At 35.1% G+C, this 22,837-nt stretch overlaps 10 protein-coding genes across 10 annotated transcripts; 7 read left to right on the top strand and 3 right to left on the bottom strand.

The window, feature by feature from the left end:
* Positions 1-172: 172 nt before the first annotated feature.
* Positions 173-2,202, top strand: RO3G_05417 (uncharacterized protein; the record flags this gene model as incomplete). The annotated part of the gene is made up of 2 exons (XM_067660007.1): positions 173-546; positions 597-2,202. The coding sequence occupies 2 exons, from the start codon at positions 173-175 to the stop codon at positions 2,200-2,202; spliced, it is 1,980 nt and encodes a 659-aa protein (XP_067516108.1).
* A 1,489-nt stretch (positions 2,203-3,691) lies between these two features.
* On the top strand, positions 3,692-4,872 carry RO3G_05416 (uncharacterized protein; the record flags this gene model as incomplete). Its single annotated transcript, XM_067660006.1, has 2 exons — positions 3,692-4,483; positions 4,831-4,872. 2 exons carry the CDS (start codon positions 3,692-3,694, stop codon positions 4,870-4,872), a joined length of 834 nt encoding a protein of 277 aa, XP_067516107.1.
* A 2,601-nt stretch (positions 4,873-7,473) lies between these two features.
* RO3G_05415 (uncharacterized protein) lies at positions 7,474-7,884 on the bottom strand (the record flags this gene model as incomplete). The annotated part of the gene is made up of 2 exons (XM_067660005.1): positions 7,474-7,565; positions 7,662-7,884. 2 exons carry the CDS (start codon positions 7,882-7,884, stop codon positions 7,474-7,476), a joined length of 315 nt encoding a protein of 104 aa, XP_067516106.1.
* A 1,216-nt stretch (positions 7,885-9,100) lies between these two features.
* RO3G_05414 (uncharacterized protein) lies at positions 9,101-9,538 on the top strand (the record flags this gene model as incomplete). Its single annotated transcript, XM_067660004.1, has 1 exon — positions 9,101-9,538. One exon carries the CDS (start codon positions 9,101-9,103, stop codon positions 9,536-9,538), a length of 438 nt encoding a protein of 145 aa, XP_067516105.1.
* A 2,821-nt stretch (positions 9,539-12,359) lies between these two features.
* Positions 12,360-12,521, top strand: RO3G_05413 (uncharacterized protein; the record flags this gene model as incomplete). Its single annotated transcript, XM_067660003.1, has 1 exon — positions 12,360-12,521. The coding sequence occupies one exon, from the start codon at positions 12,360-12,362 to the stop codon at positions 12,519-12,521; it is 162 nt and encodes a 53-aa protein (XP_067516104.1).
* Positions 12,522-14,016: 1,495 nt separating this feature from the next.
* Positions 14,017-14,401, bottom strand: RO3G_05412 (uncharacterized protein; the record flags this gene model as incomplete). The annotated part of the gene is made up of 2 exons (XM_067660002.1): positions 14,017-14,226; positions 14,351-14,401. The coding sequence occupies 2 exons, from the start codon at positions 14,399-14,401 to the stop codon at positions 14,017-14,019; spliced, it is 261 nt and encodes an 86-aa protein (XP_067516103.1).
* Positions 14,402-15,398: 997 nt separating this feature from the next.
* On the top strand, positions 15,399-16,112 carry RO3G_05411 (uncharacterized protein; the record flags this gene model as incomplete). The annotated part of the gene is made up of 2 exons (XM_067660001.1): positions 15,399-15,408; positions 15,574-16,112. 2 exons carry the CDS (start codon positions 15,399-15,401, stop codon positions 16,110-16,112), a joined length of 549 nt encoding a protein of 182 aa, XP_067516102.1.
* Positions 16,113-16,486: 374 nt separating this feature from the next.
* Positions 16,487-18,502, top strand: RO3G_05410 (uncharacterized protein; the record flags this gene model as incomplete). Its single annotated transcript, XM_067660000.1, has 2 exons — positions 16,487-18,054; positions 18,130-18,502. 2 exons carry the CDS (start codon positions 16,487-16,489, stop codon positions 18,500-18,502), a joined length of 1,941 nt encoding a protein of 646 aa, XP_067516101.1.
* Positions 18,503-19,665: 1,163 nt separating this feature from the next.
* On the top strand, positions 19,666-19,954 carry RO3G_05409 (uncharacterized protein; the record flags this gene model as incomplete). Its single annotated transcript, XM_067659999.1, has 2 exons — positions 19,666-19,859; positions 19,924-19,954. 2 exons carry the CDS (start codon positions 19,666-19,668, stop codon positions 19,952-19,954), a joined length of 225 nt encoding a protein of 74 aa, XP_067516100.1.
* Positions 19,955-21,834: 1,880 nt separating this feature from the next.
* On the bottom strand, positions 21,835-22,717 carry RO3G_05408 (uncharacterized protein; the record flags this gene model as incomplete). Its single annotated transcript, XM_067659998.1, has 3 exons — positions 21,835-22,263; positions 22,488-22,529; positions 22,712-22,717. The coding sequence occupies 3 exons, from the start codon at positions 22,715-22,717 to the stop codon at positions 21,835-21,837; spliced, it is 477 nt and encodes a 158-aa protein (XP_067516099.1).
* Between the last annotated feature and the right edge of the window lie 120 nt (positions 22,718-22,837).

The raw sequence follows: 22,837 nt of genomic DNA, 5'->3' as shown, positions 1-22,837 counted from the left end.
CAACGCACATATTAATCGGTACAATGCAAACAACCATAATGTTGAACTTGTAGACATTGATGAAAGACCTGCTCAGATTTTGCCAGTCAGTGGTACTCAAATAATTGGTAGATCATCTGGAAACTTAGCTACTAATGCCAATATTACAACAGGAATTAATCAGTTGTCAACAATGGATGTAGTAGGTTATCCTAATGGCATCCAATATTATGATAATCACTCAACAAGACATCATCACGGTCATTCTCATTTCAATGATCAGCAAGAGATTCTTAACATGATTCAAAAAGCCATTCGCAACGAATTGAATCTGCATGATCAACAAAATCGACCATACAACCGCAACGCTCGCAACAACTACAATAGTTACAATAATGTTAATTCTAACGGCAAGGACAACTACCCAAGATATAACAATAACAATAACAGCAATCATAGTTATAACCACTATAACAATAATGGCTATAATAATAATCATAATAATGGCTACAATGTATACAATACTAGATACAGGAACAGTTATGATAATGGATATGGAAGAACCGAGTACAATAATCAAAGCCGTAGCCAACCCAATAATGATCATAATAATACAGCTCCTCAACAACAACATTTACAAGGTCAAACTCCAAAAAACTAGATGGGTCGATTGTTTTTAATAACGAAAGCAATGGTCAATCGAATACCCAAAAACCAACAAAATCCATTAACCAATCTAAGCAACAACTACAAAAACAAACACAACATTTAAATGCCATCCTAACAGAAAATGAGAATAGAAACGAGAAAGAGTTATATACTGCCATCAGACCATATAAACCACCAGAGGTTACCAGAGCTGTTCCTTATACTAAAACACGTACCACTGCTCAAAAGAAAACAGCCAAGCCATCAGTTGTTACCAAGCGCGTTACTACTAGAAGTCGTTTGGAAGAAATCAAACCTTCAAATAACAATCAAACACATACAAATCAAGATATAGAAATGGAAACTGATTTACCTATTGAACCTATCAAAAAGAAACAGCCCAAAAGAACACAGCCAATTCCATCCTATGATATCGCTACTGACATATTAGACCGACCTGCCAACGCTACATTTAGAGACCTGATCAATGATGTCCCTAAATACCGTAGACAGTTAGCTGGTTTTTGTAGAACTAGAAGAACTGCTACTAAAAATCAAGATTCTCAGCAAACGGTTGCAATAATTGAAGACGATGAATTTAACACTACCGCTGTATATTCAAAAACTACTATCGGAGATCATAGGATTAGAACGTTAATCGACTGTGGAGCAGCAAAGACTTGTATGTCGAAAGCTTTAGCTGATAAATTAGGACTCTCTATAGATGCTGCCTCCGAAACTATATTTACTATGGGAAATGGAACAAAACAAGCAGGATTAGGAGTTATCTACGATGTACCAGTAGAAGTAAAAGAAAACATGATTATACCTTGTACAGTAGAAGTATTACCTTTATGTCCCACCCACTTCATCCTTGGAAACAATTGGTTAATTAGAGCTAAAGCGAAGATTGATTTTAATAGCGAATCTTTGAAAGTATCATACAAGAATCAAAAAGCCGAATTGCCTATTACCTTCTTACGCAAGCAAGAAAAAATACCAAAAATTACGACTTATACGCAAACATACAAGCATCCAGTCAGTCAAACTAATTCCAATTCAAAACATGTCCATTTTGAAGAAGAAGCCGATGAAAGCACTGAAGAGGAATACAGTTCGGAGGAGGAATCAATAGAACATAGTGATGAAGATATTTACAGTGCTGAAGATGAACTATCTGACAGAGAGCATCAAGAAGAAGACAATGATCAATCATTATTAGTATTGGAAAAAGAATCTGACCAAGAGATTGAGATAATAACAAATAACAATGATCAAATCATTCGTGCTCCAAAGGAAGGGATGATTTTAAAAGCCTATACGTCAAGTACATTTCAGCTTAAAAAACCACCTGGACAGTCAAAGTCAGTCACTTATACACTACCTCAAAAAATTGTTCATTTTGAACCGCCTTTTACACATTTCGTACTGAATCTGCTTCGCATAATCCCCAGTCAGCGCTCAGCACAAACCATTATGAAACACTGCTTCTCAGCTATTTACTACACTGTAAGCATATCACGTGCTATGCGTAAATGCTGGAAAATATCCAATCAAAAATCAAAATCAAAATGAACAATTTTTTGGGTTTTTTTGAATATGAACTAAATTTACGCCTATGTTCCCAAATAACATAGGACTAACTCGTGACTGCTATCATAATTTTTACCCGTGACTACTTCTGCTATTCCAAGGCAGCCCTGGTCGATTTTGGTTTTTTTTGCTTTCCCATTGTAATCTCTCATTGCTCCATCTCGACATTTCAAGTAATGGTAAATTGCGAAATTTCAGAAACCCAACGAAATGCAATTATTTCTGCTTTAAGAAGAGGAAAGTCGTACGATGCTATCAGCAACGAGTTACATGTTTCTAAAGGGTCTATTTCGAACATTGCGAAAGAAGTAGACCATCACTCCGTATTGCAAGCAGGTCAACCCAAGAAACTTAACATATACGACGCGCGCCTTGTATTGCGCAGGTTCAATGCTGGTGTGTACAAGACCGGAGAGCACGCTGCCAGAGACTTAAGTGGCTTAGGTTCGGATATTTGCAGCCAGACCGTGCGAAACCTTCTTAAAAGCTCCAAATTTCAATTTCGACGAAAACCAACAACTCTTCCTTTAACGCATTCTTCCCAAAAGGCGCTCCTTCAGTTTGCCAAGAAGCATATAGGTTGGACAGAGGAAGCCTGGAATGGAGTAGTCTTTAGCGACGAAACAAAAATCAATCGCTTGGGTTCAGATGGTAAACAATAGACTTGAGTACAAGAAGGAAGGCCTCTGCAGGATCACAACGCCAACCAAACTTATGAGCATGGAGGCAGTAGTATACTACTTTGGAGCTGTTTGACAGCAAATGGAGTTGGATATATCACTCAAGTGCTCGGAGGTTTAGATTCAGAGCTGGATTGCAAGATTATGACGGAGGATATGCTCTCTTCATTAGAAGAATACGATATGTCAAAGGATGACATTATATTTCAACATGATAACAATCCAAAGCATACATCTAGACTAACACAAAAATGGTTCGTAGATAACAAGGTGCAGCTACTGGATTGGACAGCATATTCACCCGACTTAAATCCTATAGAGAATTTATGGAATTACTTAAAAGTCCGGCTGTATGCTTATGAAACTGCACTCTTAAGTATGAAAGAACTATTTGAACGGGTTGCAGATATTTGGTACAATGAAATTACAAAGGAATACTGCGAGCAGTTAGTATGCAGCATGCCGCAAAGACTACAACTTGTTTTAAAAGAAAAGGGCGGTGAGATTAATTATTAGCTAATAAAATAAAAAATGTCGACAAAAACCCAAAAAATTGTTCATTTTGATTTTGATTTTTGATTGGATATTTTCCAGCATTTACGCATAGCACGTGATATGCTTACAGTGTAGTAAATAGCTGAGAAGCAGTGTTTCATAATGGTTTGTGCTGAGCGCTGACTGGGGATTATGCGAAGCAGATTCAGTACGAAATGTGTAAAAGGCGGTTCAAAATGAACAATTTTTTGAGGTAGTGTAGTTTTGAACTAACCAACCCTGACATTATTCAAGCAATGGGATATTTCGACTTAAATGCCACTATAGTATTAAGCAACAAGAGCATCGAAATACATCTATACAACCGATCAAAGAAAGATATCCATCTACAATCGTTTGAAAAGATAGGAAAGCTTGAAAAGATTGATTTACAAAATGAAGAAGTCATACAAGCGTATCAACTCAACAAAGAAGCAGATTTATATACTATGGAGTATAATCAGAACTCAGAAACCGAAAGTGATGAAGAAGAGATGATAGACAAAGACTCATATGCAAAAGTGGAAGTTGGAGATATATCAAAAGAAATGAATCAGAAACTACGAAAATTGCTGTATAGATTCAAGGAAATATTTGATTGGGATAATAATACCATTGGCTACACATCAATTTTGAAGCACAAAATTATCATAGAAGGGAATACTCAGCCTATTAGTCATAGACCCTATCGACTTAGTCCTATAGAATCTGATTATTTACAAAAGGAATTGGATAAATATTGCAAGCTAGGAGTAATCGCACCATCAAACAGTCCTTGGGCTGCTCCGTTAATCCTTGTTAAAAAGAAAAACGGTGAATACCGTATGGTAATTGATTATCGCAAGTTAAACGCTGTAACAAAAAAAGATTCATACCCTTTGCCAAGAATCGACGATTTATTAGACACTTTGGGAAAAGCTAAAGTATTTTCCGCTCTTGATATGAGAGCTGGTTTTCATCAAGTACCCTTGGAAGAAAGTAGCAAGGAATTAACAGCATTCACCACAAAATACGGAGTATATCATTACAACACGTTGCCCATGGGATTAGTAAATTCACCCGCAACTTTCCAGCGTCTCATTGATCTCTGCTTCAGACCATTAATCAACAAATGCCTGGTAGCATACATTGATGATCTAAATGTTTACTCAAACAACTGCCACGAACACTTAGTCCACTTAGAACATGTTTTCAATTGTATTAAAATGGGAAATCTAAAGCTCAATCCAGAAAAATGCTTCTTTTTCAAGGATCATCTCAAGTTTCTTGGTTACATTGTTACTAAAGAAGGAATTCAGACCGACCCAAGCAAAATAGAAAAGATACAAAATTATCCCGTTCCCAAAACGCTCACCCAAATTAGAGGATTCCTAGGTTTAGCCTCATATTACCGTAGATTTATAAAAAATTTTGCTGCAATAGCACGCCCACTGCATGATCAAACCAAGACAACAAAAAGAATCCCCTGGACTAGCAAGACTGATTTATCCAAGAATAAAAAGGAACAAGAGAGGACGAGACTCGATAAAGAGATTGTTTTATTTAATAAGAAAATTGTACTCTATTTATACTTTTCATACACGGATAATATTTCATGTCATGGATTAATAATTAATGAGTATGATATAGCTGATGACAAATAGATAAGGGTTACGTGTTCTTCTATTGTTATATTTGTCATAGAATACTCGTATATGATTGACTGCGGCTGACTGTGATTTAGTTCCTGGATTTAATGTAGTTTAATCGTGCAATTACGCAGCATCTTATCCTTAATGAAGATTATCCGAATTAACCTGTAGCTTGTCTATTGGGTACATTTACATGTAGCTTATTAATACTGTTTTCATATCGAGTTATGAATGATGGATACATCAAAGACAACTGAATCTTTTGAATTTCTGAAAAAATTATTAACCCAGGCACCAGTTTTAGCAAGGCCAGACTTCAACAAGGATTTTATACTTGTGACAGACGCCTCTAGACTTGGCCTTGGTTGCATCTTAACTCAGTTAGACGACAATGGTCACGAGCATCCTATAATATACGCAAGTAGAAGCTTAAAGTCAAGTGAAACCAATTATGGAGTATCAAAGTTAGAATGCTTAGCGGTAATTTGGGCTGTCAAACAATTTAGACCTTATCTTCTTGGACGAAAATTCACCATCATTACAGATCATTCAGCATTAAAAGGCTTACTAAATACAACCAATCCTACTGGTATTATAGCAAGATGGATTACCATATTAGCAGAATACGGGTACGAAATCAAGTATCGACCAGGACGAGTCAACGAAAGTGCCGACTTCTTGTCAAGATTAGGCTATTAAGCGACAAAAGAACATACTATTACAATCAACAATTGCACAGTACACATTTATAAAATATAATTCACAAGCTACAAGGAGGCTGGGAGGGGTAGTTGAAACAAACAAAAATTCAGAAAAAAAAAATTACACACACACATAAACAATCAAAACCTTAATACAGAACAATACGAAAATCGTACCACCACAAAACATAAAACAAAGTTACACAAAATGGAAGAAGAAAAATGAAAATGATGAAACAATATTTACTCACACTAAAGATTCCTGACAATATTTCAGCAAAAATGATAAAATATCTTGAAAGAGAGTCAATCAATTATACAATATATAAAGATACTTTATATCGCTACAACACATCCAATGGGATCATTCGCAAAGTTTTAAATAAGGAAGAGGCTGAAAACATTATTCATACCTACCATCAACATCCTTTAGGAGGACATCTTGCTTATAATAATACGCTACACAAAATTGCAACAAGATACTACTGGGAAAAGATGTCACAAGATATACAAGAATACATCAAAAAATGCCCTCGATGCCAAGTATATGGAAGTAAAAGTCTTAATGAAGAATTATATCCAGTACCAGTATCGACGAAGCCCTTTGATCGTATAGCACTAGACGTTAAGCACGTACAAGCATCAAGAGCAGGCTATCGTTATATAATTGCTGGAATTGACTACCTTACAAAATATGTAGAGGCCAGGCCAATGAGATTCCAAACTGCATCGGAAATAGCGTTATTCTTATACGAAGAAATTATTTGTAGACATGGTTGCCCAACTATCATTGTCTCGGATAATGGAAAACCTTTTATCAGTGATCTGATACGACAAGTTTGCCGAAACTACTCAATTACAGTAGGTGGAAAAATGGTCCGGATGTTTTTAGAATATTCACAAATATTACCGTAGCTTTACCAAATCTCAATCAAATGAAACGAAACAAACATTATTTTGAAGCGAAAACATTACTTTATTTTTAGTAAAAATTTGATACGTCACACAACATTTCAAAGGGAGCCACAAGAGATCAAACATTTGAGCAACATCCGGACCATTTTTCCGGGTGCCCCTTAATATCTGTTAGTAGTCCGTATATCCCCCTTTTGCTTGAATAACAGCTTTGATTCTATCCGGCATACTGTCTATATACTTTCTACAACCATCTTTTGTAAAGGTCGCCCATTGTTCTTCAATTCGATCCCATAGTTCATGAACGCCTTTAGCTCTGCTTTCATACGCACTTAATTTTAACTTCAGGTGGTGCCAAATGTATTCAATTGGTTGTAGATCGGGGCTCTGAACAAGCCAACTATAAATAGACTTGCTATCGAAGTTGTTTTCTTCAAACCAAACTTTTGCAACCTTTGACGTATGTTTTGGATCGTTATCCTGCTGGAAGTAAATGGTTTTAGGATCATAATTGTAGTAATTTAGAGTGTCCATTAGCGTTGTATCCAATATATGTACATAATCCTCTTTCTTCATTGTTCCATCATAAATACGACAAACATACCCAGGACCATTGTATGTAATACAACCCCACATCATAACGTTGCCTCCACCTCCTTTTACTGTCAAGTCAAGATGGTGGAATCGGAGCTTGTCATCTGGTCTCTTCCGGTAGTATTTCACACCGTCTGATCCCCAAACGTTTATCTTAGTCTCGTCAGAGAATACCATACAACACCAATCATCTTTTGTCTAATCCTTGTGGTCATTGGCCCATGTAAGTCGCTTTTTCATATGAATAGCCTCTAAAAACGGCTTGTGCTTCTTGATGCGGGCCTGGAATCCTATTGATTTTAAAAGTTTTAAGCAAGCAGAGTAGCCAATTACGCATCCAATATCACATAAATATCGTTGTACATCCTTCCCGGTCTTTAATTTACCTGTTATGACTGACCGTCTGATGTAGGGCTTGGTAGTAGCAGTAATTTCGGACTTACGGCCTGATTTAATGGTCCTCATGTTTGAAAACCATCTTCGCTTATAGTCATTGATGGTGCTTTTCTTGACTCCAGGTACTCGTTCTATGATTGATGAGTAAGGGTGACCAGATTTGAGTAAGGACTTGATGTTATTTTGTACATCCAAAGGCAAAGAGCGAACCATGTTTATATAAAACAGCAATAATAACGGAAGAAGACGAACGTATGCTAAATCAGCAAAAAAAATGTAGATATTTATATTTTTTTTTATTATTAATATGAATCTAATGTATTATTAATTATCTGAAACGGAAGAGATGACTTCTGAGTCAGCGGCATTGAACAATCTTGGTAATTAAAATCTTATGAGGCACCCGGAAAAATGGTCCGGATGTTGCTCAAATGTTTGATCTCTTGTGGCTCCCTTTGAAATGTTGTGTGACGTATCAAATTTTTACTAAAAATAAAGTAATGTTTTCGCTTCAAAATAATGTTTGTTTCGTTTCATTTGATTGAGATTTGGTAAAGCTACGGTAATATTTGTGAATATTCTAAAAACATCCGGACCATTTTTTCCACCTACTGTATACACAAAACAACCACGCCATACAATCCACAGAGTAATGGACTTATAGAACGATTCAATAAAACACTTGGACAAATACTACAACGACGTTCAGATGAAGAAAAGAAAGACTGGGACCAATATTTACCCGCTACCTTATTCGCCTACAGGTCAATGAAGCAAGCTACTACAAAGCAAAGTCCGTTCTATCTAACATATGGATATGAACCTAAAACACCATTTGACATGAATCACTTGATCCATGAGAGAAACTCACCAAAATTTGAAGCTATCTTATTTCATCGCACCGCTCATCAGTTGCATAGTCTCAATCGTATTAGGGAACAAGCAGCCAAAGCAATAAAGGCCACACAGAATGCACAAAAAAAGGCGATAGAAAACAAGATCCTTGACCAGAGGAAAGAATTAAAGCCACCATTCAAATTAGGTGATATCGTGCTGTTATATAAAGACTACTTATCAACTTCATGGTCTGGAAAACTGCAAGACAAATGGGAAGGACCATACATCATACACCAAGTTTTAGGCAAAGGAACTTACCATATTAAAAATACCGAAGTACAAGACACCAGAATTAGAAGAGTACACGGGAATAGGTTAAAACCTTATTCGATACCAAATACCCAATGGAGAACAGAACATCAACGGATCGTTTCAAGTGTCTTAGATGATGAAACAAAGGAACTCTTTGACTAAAATTTTGTTAAAAAAAAATTTTTTTTCACAAGCACAAAAACATTGAAATAATATAAATATTACAAAAAAAAATATTAATTATCTATCTATCCAAGAAAACAAACTCAAGAAAAGGAAAATGAATGCAAACTTATACACTAAAAATAACAAGGGATCCTGGTGGAGACCCTATGCACCCAAGAAAGAAGATTTTGCTGATCCTGATGAATACTACAAGAACATGTTGCAGGATTACTTCCATACCTATTATCAGCAAGAAGGATACGAAGCTTTGGTTACTGCCCTTGAACAATGGTTACAATGTTGTCAAGATGATTTCAAAGAATTTGATTGCCTAGTTCTTGAAGTTGATGAAGGAATGGAACCCACCACTCATAATAGTGCCATACATTTTGCAAAAGCAATCCAAGAAAGGGTAAAAGAGCAAGCGCAAATCATGGATTGGCCAACTCCAACCTCTTTTGAAGAAATACTGCAACCTACCATTACCCATATTAACACCTTACATAACCCACTGCCTTATTATCCTTGTTCCGACCAAAGTATCAAAGAATGAAATGATTTATTGCTAGAAGATTGGCAAAAAGGTAATATGGAAGCCGCAAATATCACAAAAGAATACATCCTAGAAGCATATTCGGAATATAAGAAAGCACAACAAGATCTCAAACGTGCTCATAAGAAGAAACAAAAAGCTATTGAAGAATTGGCGACACAAGTCAATCGATGGAGCCACTTCGTATTCCAACGTCCTAATGCCACACAAGCTAGTGTCAACAGATACCTCAACGCCAAGCATCACCAATTAAAAGACATTCTTATAGATGGCCGAATTGATCCAATCCTAAAAAAGGTAATAAAGCAAGAAGACTCTTGGGCCCACGTACATGTCCCACGCCATAGAATGTTCGAGGACGAACTTTTGTCCACCCCGGGCATCTGTAACACAATGCAGCAAACTTTGGCAGCATTCGACTTTTCTCTCTCCAATTAGTTTAAATCCAGGAACATACAAACAAATACGTATGAATACAGATAAATCCAGAAAAATACAAAAAAATATAGAATATCCATAAAATCATCAAAAACAGCATATAATCAGAAAAACCAAAAACATATAAATAACTTCAATATTTCTTATACTTTACCTACTTACTTTTGTTCTTACTTACTTTTGTTTCTACATAACCTTGTTTCTACTTACTTCATATTACTTTTTGATTATTTCAAATAAATATCATTCAAAAGTAAATTTCTTTTATTTTTCTTTTATTTTACTTAACATCAAGAACAAGAAGTCCCTTGAAGCATATACACTTCATTGTAATCCCTATTATATTATTTTTTTATTTTACTTTACTCAAAACAGTTTGATCTACTTAACAAGATCTGGTGGTCACTTATTACAAGCGAACTTATATTCAATCTATTACTCTTTTTGGAATCAAATCCTATCTAAACCTTTGATCTTATATCAAGACTTATTCAGTACAAACCTATTTATACTACAAAAACCTTACACAATCCAATCATCACACCAGTTAGAAAATGAACTTTTGCGTAACAACCTATTTGAAAACGGAGTATCAACTCTTTTGCTTGAAAACCAAAAACATATAAATACCCTTATATCTTATCCCTATTTTTACTTCACTTCACTTCACTTTACTTTTGAATTTTATATTCTTTTTATATTTTCTTTATTTTATAAAACAATAAATCCATCAAGCGTTCAATTGAAACCCTTTGGTCTGTGTTCTATTTTAAATACTGAAGTCCCTTGAAGTCAATAATCTTCATTGTAAACCTATTTCTAAACCTCAAGAGTTTAACCTATTCTAACAAGTTTGATCTACTATTAACAAGATCTGGTGGTCACTATCGACAAGACTTACATACTTAAAAACTAAACCCGCAAACAAGCAATATATTAAAGAAAATTACAATGATCACAAAAACAAATTTTGATGTTCAGCGACATTGATATCGTTCGACATAGATGGCAAACAACATAAACAATAAGCCACGCCATATTTTATATAAATAAGATGAATATTTTTAACCAGAATAACAGACATCCAATAAATCCTATAAATTCAAGAAATCAAATCTTCTTACGCTTAAAAAAAGCAATCTCTTCTTATTGGGTCACAATAACCTTTTCTTTTCTTTTTATTTTTACTTATTCTTTCTGATCTGATACCTAAGTTATCACTAATCAAGAGAGACCCCTTTTATTTTTATCTTTTATAAAACAATTTTACTCTTAACCTTATTGATCTATAAAGATCTGGCGGTCACTACTCAAAGACAATTTACTCTATCAAAAGAGCTGTTAAACGTTCAATCAAGTTACCTAAACTCTAGTCATTCAAGGCTTCTAACCTCTTTTTAAACAAATCTACAACACTTTAATACAATCCAAATCCCAAGTACTAACAAGTTACAATAGTGGTGCCAATGATGATTGCGTCTTGTGAATCCCTATATTGAATCTATTGTGACAAAGAAGTCAAAAAATGATGTAACGAAAATGGCAATAAGGATACACAGAGATTAGCCGAGTCAAGTCAGAAAGATAAAAAAAATTAAAAAGATAAAAAACGTTGAAAATATAAAAAAGGTCAAAGAAATAAGAAAAGTTAAAAAGAAAAAAAGAAAAAAATGTTATTCATATACAGTGCGTTGCAAAACCCGGACACAAAACTCTTTACATGGAATAAATCGACGAATATTAGCAGCATTGACGTAATTTAACTACCGTTAGATAGAGAAATTTATTTTATGCTAAACTGTTGCCTGAATTGACGTCATACACTAGTCATTTATAGCATGATTTGCCATAGACTAATACGTTGCATTTACGTCAAAGTGGTTATTCATCTTTTATTCATCATTACATCACAGGGATTACACGTTGTGAAACGAAAGTTACATCATCTTGTAGCCCTAGTCTCAGTCTGTAAGGTGTATATAAATTCACTAAAGTTTCTTGCATTTTAAAAATATTTCTCACTACGTAACTTTTCCCACTCTCAATTTCTTAAAATGCCTCGCAGAATTAGCTCTAGTAAACTTGACAGCGTCAAACTTTGCCTACATAACAACAAATCCATAACAACTATTGCTGCAAAAACTGGGGTCTCTGATCGTACTGTACGTCGCTTAAGGCTACCTTAAAACCAGACTATATCCGACCTAAGGGCGGAAGGTCAAAATATACTCCGAATATCCGCACCAATGCGCTTTGTTTAAAGCTCAGATCTGGTGCCTTAAAGTCTATTTCTGATGTATGTTCTTATTTGAAGTCAATTGGATGTTCGGTGAGCAAATGGCAAGCAAAAAGGCTGATGAACGAATTTGGCTTTAAAGCTACAATGAAGAAGAGCAAGCCATTCTTGAGTGACCAACATCAAAAGAACCGCCTTAGCTGGTGCAAGAAGCATCAAAAATGGACTGTTGATGACTGGAAGAAGGTTATCTTTTCTGACGAAACAAAAATAAACATCTTTGGGCCAGACAGCAACCCTTACACTTGAAAAGAAGATGGAGCAGTAAGCAGACCACACCATATAAACCAGACAGTAAAGTACGGAGGCGGATCCCTGATGATGTGGGGTTGCATGACAGCAAAAGAGGTTGGTTATGCTTGTCAAATCTTTGGTGGTAATATGAGCTCGCAAACCTATACCGATATATTAGGAACCACATACAAAGATACACTCGATTACTATGGCTGAAAACATAAGGACTGTTATATAATGGTTTAAATAATAAAGGAAAAGGTAAAAACAAAGATCAAGAAACAGTTTGGGCACTTTTTGAGACTAATCTTTATTTCAGTTTAAGTTAAAGTAAAAATTATTCTAATTGAAGGCAGGTATTTATATCTTATTGAGTGAGTGGCTTGATATCTTCTATTGTTATCGTTCTTCTAATATTCAGGTACTTTAGCAAGTATTATCTATAATTATGATTATGAAAACTTTTCATTTGTTTTTTTTGTATGTCTGTCATAGATTATCTTTTATTCTGGGAATTCCTCACTGATTTGAATAACGTTATTTTACGCGTTATTTCAATTATGTGAAAGATTAGCAATATTCCTGACATTAGATTGGACTTGGTTATTTTAGTTGATACTTCTTCTTATCAAAGAACTCTCATGAATACAATACATATTCTAAAAGAACATGTTTAATTGGAATTGATTGTATGATCTTATTTAAATAAACTTATATTTTATTTTATTTTAATTATGATTGTTGTATCCACATAACTAATAAAGTGAACATTCATGGATAAACTTGGATACTACAGAATTATAGTCTAACCAGATCTCTAATAATAAACGTGAGAATTCTGCAATAGCCAATCTTGCCCTGCTGTCCTACCAGCGTTCTAAAAGACTATATCGGAACCTGATTACAACAACGGCAGTTCAATCCTATTCTATAATTATCGTTAGATCAATAGTTTAATTACTTCATTGTCCCTTGATTCGTCAAGTAGACAGCGGCTATTGATTATTCACTATCCTTCCTTATATTCCATATCATTCTTTTAACCGATCAATTGAAATAGCGGTAAAGACCCAGACATTCAAAAAGTATAAATACCCTCAATATTTTTATTAATAAAGTCATATATAATCTTTAGTTTCACAACTATCGTCTTTTAGTTTTTGTCTCATAATTCTTATTTGGCAAAACAGGCGCAAAGACATTGTAAGGATGTTTGACTTTTGTAAGGATCACCCGATCTTGTTCGGGGGCCAAGTTATCAGAGAATATGAAGGAAGGACTGAAAGAGACAATACCACAGTGATGAGTCCACAAAGAATAGCGAGCTTGAAATTGAGTATTGATTATAGGGAGTGAGTTATCTGAAACATGTGTTTCTTGAAATGTCATAATGTCAAATTTTAAGGAGCGTAAGTATCGTATAAATTGTGATTGTTTTTTTGGATTATTGGACTTCACCAAACTGTGACAATTCAGTGAAGCAATATGTAGTAATAAGCGTTGAGACTTATTACTCATAGTATTGTATCATGTGATTGTTAGGCTCTTCATCCGTTGGAGTGACGGATGAGGAGGGATCCACAGAACATTCGGTATCCATGTTGTCTGTTTGACCGACTTGCACACTACCAGGTAATACATATATTGATTCTTTAGGCGGAATTGATTGAGATCGAGTGACTGGACGTTCATAAGGTTTTTGTGTAGCATGTGTTATGTTCTGGTAAAGTAAAAGAAATAACAAGATAAACCAAAAGAATACTTTTTGAGACTGAACTTTATTTAAGACAATCTTGATTTTTTAAAAGAAATTATTACAAAGTCTACTATTTATATTCCTCTACCAGTTGGCGGGTAAATGAGTAGTTATGAGCGTAGATGTCATGTTTTGACATGTCAATAAGATACAGTCTTATCATTCTAAGCTAAATCTTTACAAATGAGTTTGAATAAGAATAGATCCTGATAATTACCAACTGCCCTGAACAGCCAAGTTTCACTTTCATCTCAACAGTTGATTATTTACATCAGTTTATAAACTTTTTCTTATACATGTCAAATCATATCGGTCGTAACTATCTCTTGTCATTTAATCTCAGGTCTTGCTCAAACTAATATAAATAGCCTTGGAATCTTTCTTTAATAAAAGTAATTCGACTTTAGAACTATTGTTCGGTCTCGTTAATTCTTCTTTGTCTATTTTAAATACTTAAAACACTTCAGTAGATCCAATAATTGACATGTTTGATTGAAGAATGATCACTGAATCGATTATGAAAATTTTTAATTCGTTGTTTTTATAGATCTTATTGTTCTTTAACTGATCTGGGAGAATTGTCCCGTCTTCATTGAGAGGAAAGATATATTTATATGAAATGCCTCCAGTCAGATCAAAGTTGACTAGGTACCTGATCCATTATTATCCATTTACAGAAATGATGAATAGTAAAGATCATGACTTATTTATTATTCATGTTTATTTTATAGAATGAATCGAATAGTGATAGTTTTATATAAAAAGAAGAAGAATATATTTTATTTAATAAAGATTTAAATTATTATCTTTTATCAATTTTAATATACTTCTTTTAGTTGTGATTATTCAATGTCCGTTATGATCAGACTCTGTTCTACAACAGTCACTTCACCTCCTCAAGCTCTTCTGACTCCTCCAATCCCAAAAAGTGTCTATATTGTAACGATACATGGTTCAAGGGACATAAGTGCATGGAATTCTTTGCCCAAAAGAATAAAAGCACAGTAAGGAAGATAGAAAAACGAAAACAAGATATAGGAAAATTTGATCATCCCTCTACTAAGTCATGGAATGAATTTGCCAAGAGACAATCAAATAACAAAAAATCTAGTACTGATGACGAATTAGAGGATAAAATGCAACTCGGTAAGTGCATAAGAGCAATAAAACAAGAGAAAAATGACTTGTTGACTCACAATTCTTTTTCTTTATATACTCCTATAATCATCCAGACGAATAGAGCACTTGGTTTAATTGACACTGGTGCAGAAATATCAGTCATAAATAGAAAATTTATTGAAATAAATAAAGTTAAATTCTATCATAAAACTGGTCTTATTAATTTAGCTGGAAAGGATAATGTTGTAAAAAGGATTGGTATTACTGAATCACTTGAATTAAAGTATAACGGAAAGACTTTCCATCATTCATTTGAGATTATGGATTTTAATGAAGATGACAAAAGTAATGTCATTCTCGGCCTTGATATCTTAAGTCATTTGGGTATTGCTCTCACTAGAGTCGCTCATAATTGGGATGATAATGAAGTCATCTTTGATTATTCAATTGATGACACTGTTAAACCCAACAACTCTCCTGCTGGCACTGAATCCGAACGAACCCAGTTCATAGAAAAAATTCAGCCTTTACTTGCAGAAAATATGAACATACCCAAAGATGCATTCTATACAGTATCTGAATCCATAATCCACTTACCCACGGAGAAAGGAAAAATTGTAAATCATAAGCAATATCTCATAGCATATAAATTAAAACCTGTCTTGGATGAAACCATCAATAAATGGTTAAACAATGGTACTATCACAAAAGCTCCTGTAAATATGGCCTGAAATTCTCCATTAACTTTAGCTGATAAAAAGGATGCAAATGGAAATAAAACTGGCAAAAGACCATGTTTAGATCCTCGACAGATAAATGCTCATTGCCAAATGATAAATTTCCTATACCTCTCATAACGGATATTTTTCATGAATTATCTGGATCCTCAATCTTTACTACTTTAGGTTTGACTGCTGCTTTTCATCGTTTTAAGGTTCATGATGAAGACTAACCTAAGACCGCATTTACACATAACGGTCAGCAATATATGTTTGTTGGTGCTCCTTTTGGAATAAAGTTTCTATCAAACGCATTCCAAAGAGTAATGACGCAGATATTTAAAAGCATGTCCTTTGTACGAACTTTCATCGACGATATTGTTATAATGTCGAAAAATATGGAAGAGCATGTTGTACATGTAAAAGCTGCTATAGAAGCGCTTACTAGGGTGAATCTCGTTCTCAACGTCGATAAATGTCATTTTGCACAAAGCTGTGTTTATTCACTCAGTTTCTGTATCTCTGCTAAAGGATCTTCGTTAGATACTCGTAAGCTAACAAATATTGAAGAATGGCCTAGACCTACCTGTGGCACGGATGTTCAGCGATTCTTAGGTGTTGTAAACTATTTCCGCGAGTACATTCCTAAAGCAGCCATGTTAACTGCTCCTTTAGATCATCTTCGTAACAGCAAAATAATAACTGAGAAGGATTGGGCACCCTTGCATCAAACTCATTTTGAGGCAATAAAGAAGGTTCTACTTTCCAATGTGGTATTAAGTCAACCTGATCTCAGACAGCCATTTTTTGTCGCAACTGATGCTTCAAATTACGGTATTGGTGCTGTACTTTATCAAGAACATGTGGAGTTGACATCTAATGTTGACTCTACAGATGTAGTTAAAAACGATAATGTTTTAAAGGATAAAGGAAAGAAAAAGACCACAATAAAATATATTGGTTTCATGGCACGTTCTCTTTCCAAGTCCGAGAGAAATTATAGTACCACGAAGAGAGAACTTCTGGCAATCGTATTTGCACTCAAAGAGCTTCATAAATTTTTATGGGGTAATCCTTTTACACTTTATACGGATCATAAAGCTCTGACCTATCTTCATACACAAAAATATGCAAATACCATGATGATGAATTGGTTTGATACCATTCTTGATTACCAATTTGAAGTAATTCATCTTCCTGGTATGGATAACATATTACCTGACCATTTATCTCGCCTTTTTCCTACGGATCAAATGCTGAGGGGGAGTGAACAGGATATTAGAACTAAAAATGGCATTATACATACAGCAACAAGAGCTACAAGATCAAATAAACATAAAAAATTTGTAGTAAAAAAACCTGCACAATATAAACAGTGTGATTATATGGCTCCTCCTGAAAATGAGAGAAAGCAACTTATGCTAAGAGCTCACCTAATGGGTCACTTTGGTGCTGAAAATATAGTAAAAGTATTATATAATGACGGATTGCACTGGAAAAACATGATAGTCGACGCAGTCGAACTTGTTAAATCATGTGTCGCTTGTCAAAAGCATAATATAACTAGAAAAGGGTATCATCCTCTAAGACCAGTGTATTCATATCTATCTGGTGATCACTGGTCGATGGATTTAGCTGAATTACCCACAACTCCGAATGACAATAAATACATATTGGTGCTATTAGATATATGCACACGATTCTGTATTCTAAGATGCTTACCAAATAAGAAAGCCAAAATTATTGTTGGTATTCTTGTCCAAGTTTTTAGTGACTTTGGTTACCCGCGTATTCTACAACCAGACAACGGAACCGAATTTAAAAATGTCACAATGAAATTGTTAACTGAAAGTACGGGCATAGATCACAGACTTATCTCACCTTATCATCCGCAAGCAAATGGCAGTGCGGAAAGATGGGTTAAGACCGCTAAGATTGCTATTGCTAAATCAGTGTAAGGAACAGGGCAAGACTGGGACTTTTGTGTACCTAGTGTACAGTTATTTATAAATAACAAAGTATCTAAAAGGCTTAATACTCCACCTTTCTCTTTGATGTTTGCGAGAAAAATGAACGGATTCGAAGATTACCGAAAAAAGGATCCAAAGAAAGTCGTACTGCTCTCATATGAAGAATTATCGGAAAGAATTGATCATATGAATCAAGTAGTCTTCCCAGCCATTAAAGATAAAACTGATAAATATGTTGAAAACATGAAAAAGCAATTTGAAAAGCATAACACAATGGTTGATGACTTCAAAGAAGGAAGTCATGTCATAGCTAAAGTTCCCACTATGACTGGTTCACTAAATCCTGTGTATGATAGCCCATATACAATGATTCGTAAAACCAGAGGTGGATCCTACGTACTTCAGGACGAAATGGGATTATTAATGTCTTGAGACTACACTCCTTCCGAATTAAAACCAATTGATCAGCATAATATAAATGAGGACAATGAAGAGGTTTATGAAATCGAAGGAATTGTAGATCATAGAGGTAGAGGTAATAACAGAGAGTTCAAAGTACGTAGGAAAGGGTATAGTAAGGATGAAGACACATGGCTTACGCCTGATAAAATCACCCATACCTCTACTATTGAGAACAATATGAAACGAATGGGATTACATCCACAAAATAAATTCAAGAAAGATCCCGTAAAAAATAAACCTTTGATACATAAGCACAATAATGAAAAGGGAGTTTTACATAAAGCCACAGAGTCACTTAAATCACTCTATGTTAAAGACACCGAAGTTAATCAGGATAATAAATATAAGTTATCCAAATATATAGACAAGACCCATAATAAAAATAGAAGAAAAGCTATAGATATTAACGACTTGAGACGAAGCAAAAGAAATCGTACATAAATAAACGATTGTCCCAATCTGGCAGGGAGGGATGTGGTATTTACATATGTAATAAAGTAATAATGTAAGTCACTACGAACAATGGTCTTCCAAATTAGGAATGTCGGACATTGCATTATGCCACTTCAAATAAAATCCCAATCCACTTCAGAATATTCCGATAAGTTCCTGGATCAGGATTAATAATTACTTCTTGATAAAAAGATGTTAAACTATGCCAATCATATAAATAACTCATCGTCTAATATCGATTAATAATCAATTGTCATATACTGTAAATACTAATATTTAGCCGTGATTAGAAAAGTATAAATACCCTCATATTTTTAACTTGAATAAAAGACAATCTACTTTGAGTCTCACTTATTTTTATATTTGTTGGTTGACTTGGTACTTTCTTGTATTATAAAACCCAAATACCACAAAGTGCATAATAACTTGCAACTCAAATTGTCATTGTAGATTATTAGAAACTTAAAAAAGAAAAGCCAGTTAAGCTAGCATTGCTTGTGACTGAAGTTTGACTATTAACTGGTGAATGTTAATGAAGAGGAGCTTTTCAGTTGTATTTATAATTCCTTTCAAAAATGAACCCCAAAAGGCGGATATCATCTCCCCAATTGACGGCATTGATTATAGGTCATTACGGATTTCTTTAATGCTTGTTTTTTAAACTATTTTAAAAATACAAAATGAGTCTTAAATTCTTTTATGAAAGATGGTCAAGCAAGATTTTAGATGAATGTGAAACTCAGGCTATGAATTGGGAAGAAGGAAGCGATTCATCTAACACTGAAACTCCTATGACTTCAACACAATACAAAAGGACACGAATAATGATCGATCTTGACCCTGCAGACCGACACTCGATACAGAAATGGAAGATGTAAAAAAATGTTGTTGCAGAGAGCAAGGAGCCTACTAGAAAGTGCAATTATTCAAATGATTAGAAATCTGTATTTCCTTATTGTCTTCGAATGAAGTTCCTGAGTGCTGCAGCATCTGCTAGACACGCTTGAATTGCAGAACTTACAACACAGAGCTGGGCAAAAAGCCTCAAAGAAGCTCTTGAATGGAACATCTACGAAAAAGAAACCAACAAAATCAGCAGAAAATCCTTACAAATATCATATTGAATTTTTTGACCAAAAGCGCTAAGCAATAAGGGAAAGTACCGTATAAAGTTTGACCCAAAGTCTTCGCTGATTTCAGTTTAAAGAAGTCATCAGTTGGAACTTTCATGCTTCACGACTGCGACCTAACAGTAAAACGTGCGATTCTTCATCGCAAAACAGAAATACTCTCGAACGCATTGAGGAACGCCGAAAATGAGTTGAAAAGTGAATCAATATAGATATGGACTGACTCAAGAATTGTATATTTGTAGATGAAGAGCTTTCGATATCTCTTGCGTTTTCTCGCATAATCAGCTTCAAGTGTCACTGGTGGTGGTAAGTTGTCAAACTTTCAAAGTACATAGTTTCATCTATTCAAATGTAAACTCACTTGCTACTATATGTCTTAAACTGTCAGTTGGAATATCAGGCACTCATGGAGCATGAAGGCCACCTAAGTTATTACGGCTGTCACTCTTGGTACCAACCCTGACGACACGAAACCTGCTACGGATGTTAAGAGTAGAAACAAGGCATTCACTTCAATGGCCGCTCTCAACAGCTGACAACCAAAAAAAGTCTTCTTTTGGAGCATTCGGTAAGAATTTTACAATATCACATTTTATATTAGTTAACACTTTTAGTTTTTGTATCTTATATCGCAGTCTTTATTTTGTTTTAAAAAATTATTTCAAGTTCACATTCACTGCTAAATTACGCTTGTGCCAATTTATCTTCAAATGTCCAATTTAATTTTTCTTTCCTTTTTCGATTGGGTAGCAGAATCAACATATTTCATCGTTCTGAGAGACCCTCGTCCGTCATGACTTTTCGATCTTCCATTTGTTCAAGTTGACATTGGCTTTCCTCGGAGACTTTACATTCAATATATACTCTATAAATGATTATTGTCCCACATTTAATGACATTATATTATATGTATTTTATCTTAAGCATGAGGTCAATGCATTTAAAATGATCTTCTTTCATATTTAGAGCAAATAAATAGCTTTATGCGATGTACTAGCAAAAAGTAATACTAGTTAGTAATTGAAAAAAGTCTCGCTAAAAATCCTTAGTACTTATCTTGAATAATACATAGCAACCTTTTGAGCTGAAGTAGCCTTAGTAATCGTCAGATAACGAAATGTATCAGTCGCCTACCATAACAACATGTCCAGCATTAAATATTGAAAGACAAGTTGCTTAGATAACACTTCTTCCACTAGGGTTCAGGGCCCAAGAAACGGCGTATTGATTGCATGCCCTTGATGGGAGAAATCACCAAGGGGGATGGCTTGGCTGCAATCGCCGTAGCGTCTTGGAACATCCACCAAGTGTTTACTGAGTTGGTCACCATGAAGAATCAAATAGGATAGAAAAGGGAATTTTTTATTTTTTCTAGACTTTTAGTGACGTGGATGTGATTTTTTTTAAAACTCATCAAAGAGTAAAAGGATTAAAAGTGATGCAAGTGTATGAAATAGTGCTTCACCTTACGAAACTATCTTCCATGCAAAAGCGTGCTTACATTCTCCAATCTCAATTCCTTCTTCGCTCCTTTACGCTTCCAGAAGATACCCTGCTCTCTCGCTTATTGTGCTACATCCGTCGTTCTAATAGTCATTCACAATGGTATGCACTCTCAAAGTCACCTTTATGGAAAAAATGCCTACCTCACCTTGAACCCCTAGACAAGCGAACTCTAAAACAGATCCAGTTACAGTTCCGACAAGACAATCTCTGTCAAAATCGCTCCTGCCGTAACTCTACACTTCTTTCATTATGTTGTCCAATTATTTCCTTGGATCCTATCTTATGGCTACCAATGACCAGAATAGAACGAAATCGCTGTGTGTGTTGGCGTCTCAGATGGCTTCCTGGTGGTACACCTAGACCATGTCCCGTCCATCCTTCGCAGACACCTACAAATTCCCATTCTATCCATTGCCTCAATATACATCGCTGACTACAATTGCCTGAAACGATAGTAGATCCTCCGTCCTTCCCGGAAAGAGCGGATTCTTTTGCTTCAGAACTACTCCAATACTGCCTTCGGACATTAACCCAAGCACCACTGCATATACCACCTTTCCTTTTTCCCCAATGTCGTTTTCCATTAATGTACTCGTTTAGATGTCCCAAGCCTCTATTTGGCAAACTTGATGAGATTGACTATGTGGTCGACTGATCTCAATTCAACGCCAACATGATTGATGAAGTCCCACTAGTCCATATTTGCCCTGGACTTCTCACAGATGGACGGTTCGAATCACGATGGTCAACCTTGCTAGTAAAAGTCTCCTATTATTTTGACAGCTCACAAGGTATCCATTGTGGAATTCCTATTCAACCTACCACCAAACACAGAAACAAGCTCCTCCAGTATTTCGACTTACTGCGCATAAACCGCATTCCCGAAACAGGTTTCTTTTCACACTCTAAACAAATCCCACTTCAATAGTCTGACGCTTTCACATAATTTATCAATATCAGCATCCTGTACCAAACTCCAACACCATCATTTCACCTGGGCTACAGGATAATACTACTCTAGCTTGCATGTCTACTAAATTTTGCGATTTTCTCATCTTGAAACACTTGACACTCCCCTGCTACTTACACGCATGTTTCTGAAGCGGCTTGATGCGCCTTTTGGACAGCTCATATACTACACCCTACTCGTACTGTTCTTTGGCCCTATACCACAAGAAAATTTCATGTAGAACTTGGCTCGACAATATAGTCT

Source organism: Rhizopus delemar, genomic scaffold (genome assembly GCF_000149305.1).
Source record: "Rhizopus delemar RA 99-880 supercont3.3 genomic scaffold, whole genome shotgun sequence".
Lineage (NCBI taxonomy): Eukaryota > Fungi > Mucoromycota > Mucoromycetes > Mucorales > Rhizopodaceae > Rhizopus > Rhizopus delemar.
This window is presented reverse-complemented; position numbering and strand designations above follow the sequence as displayed.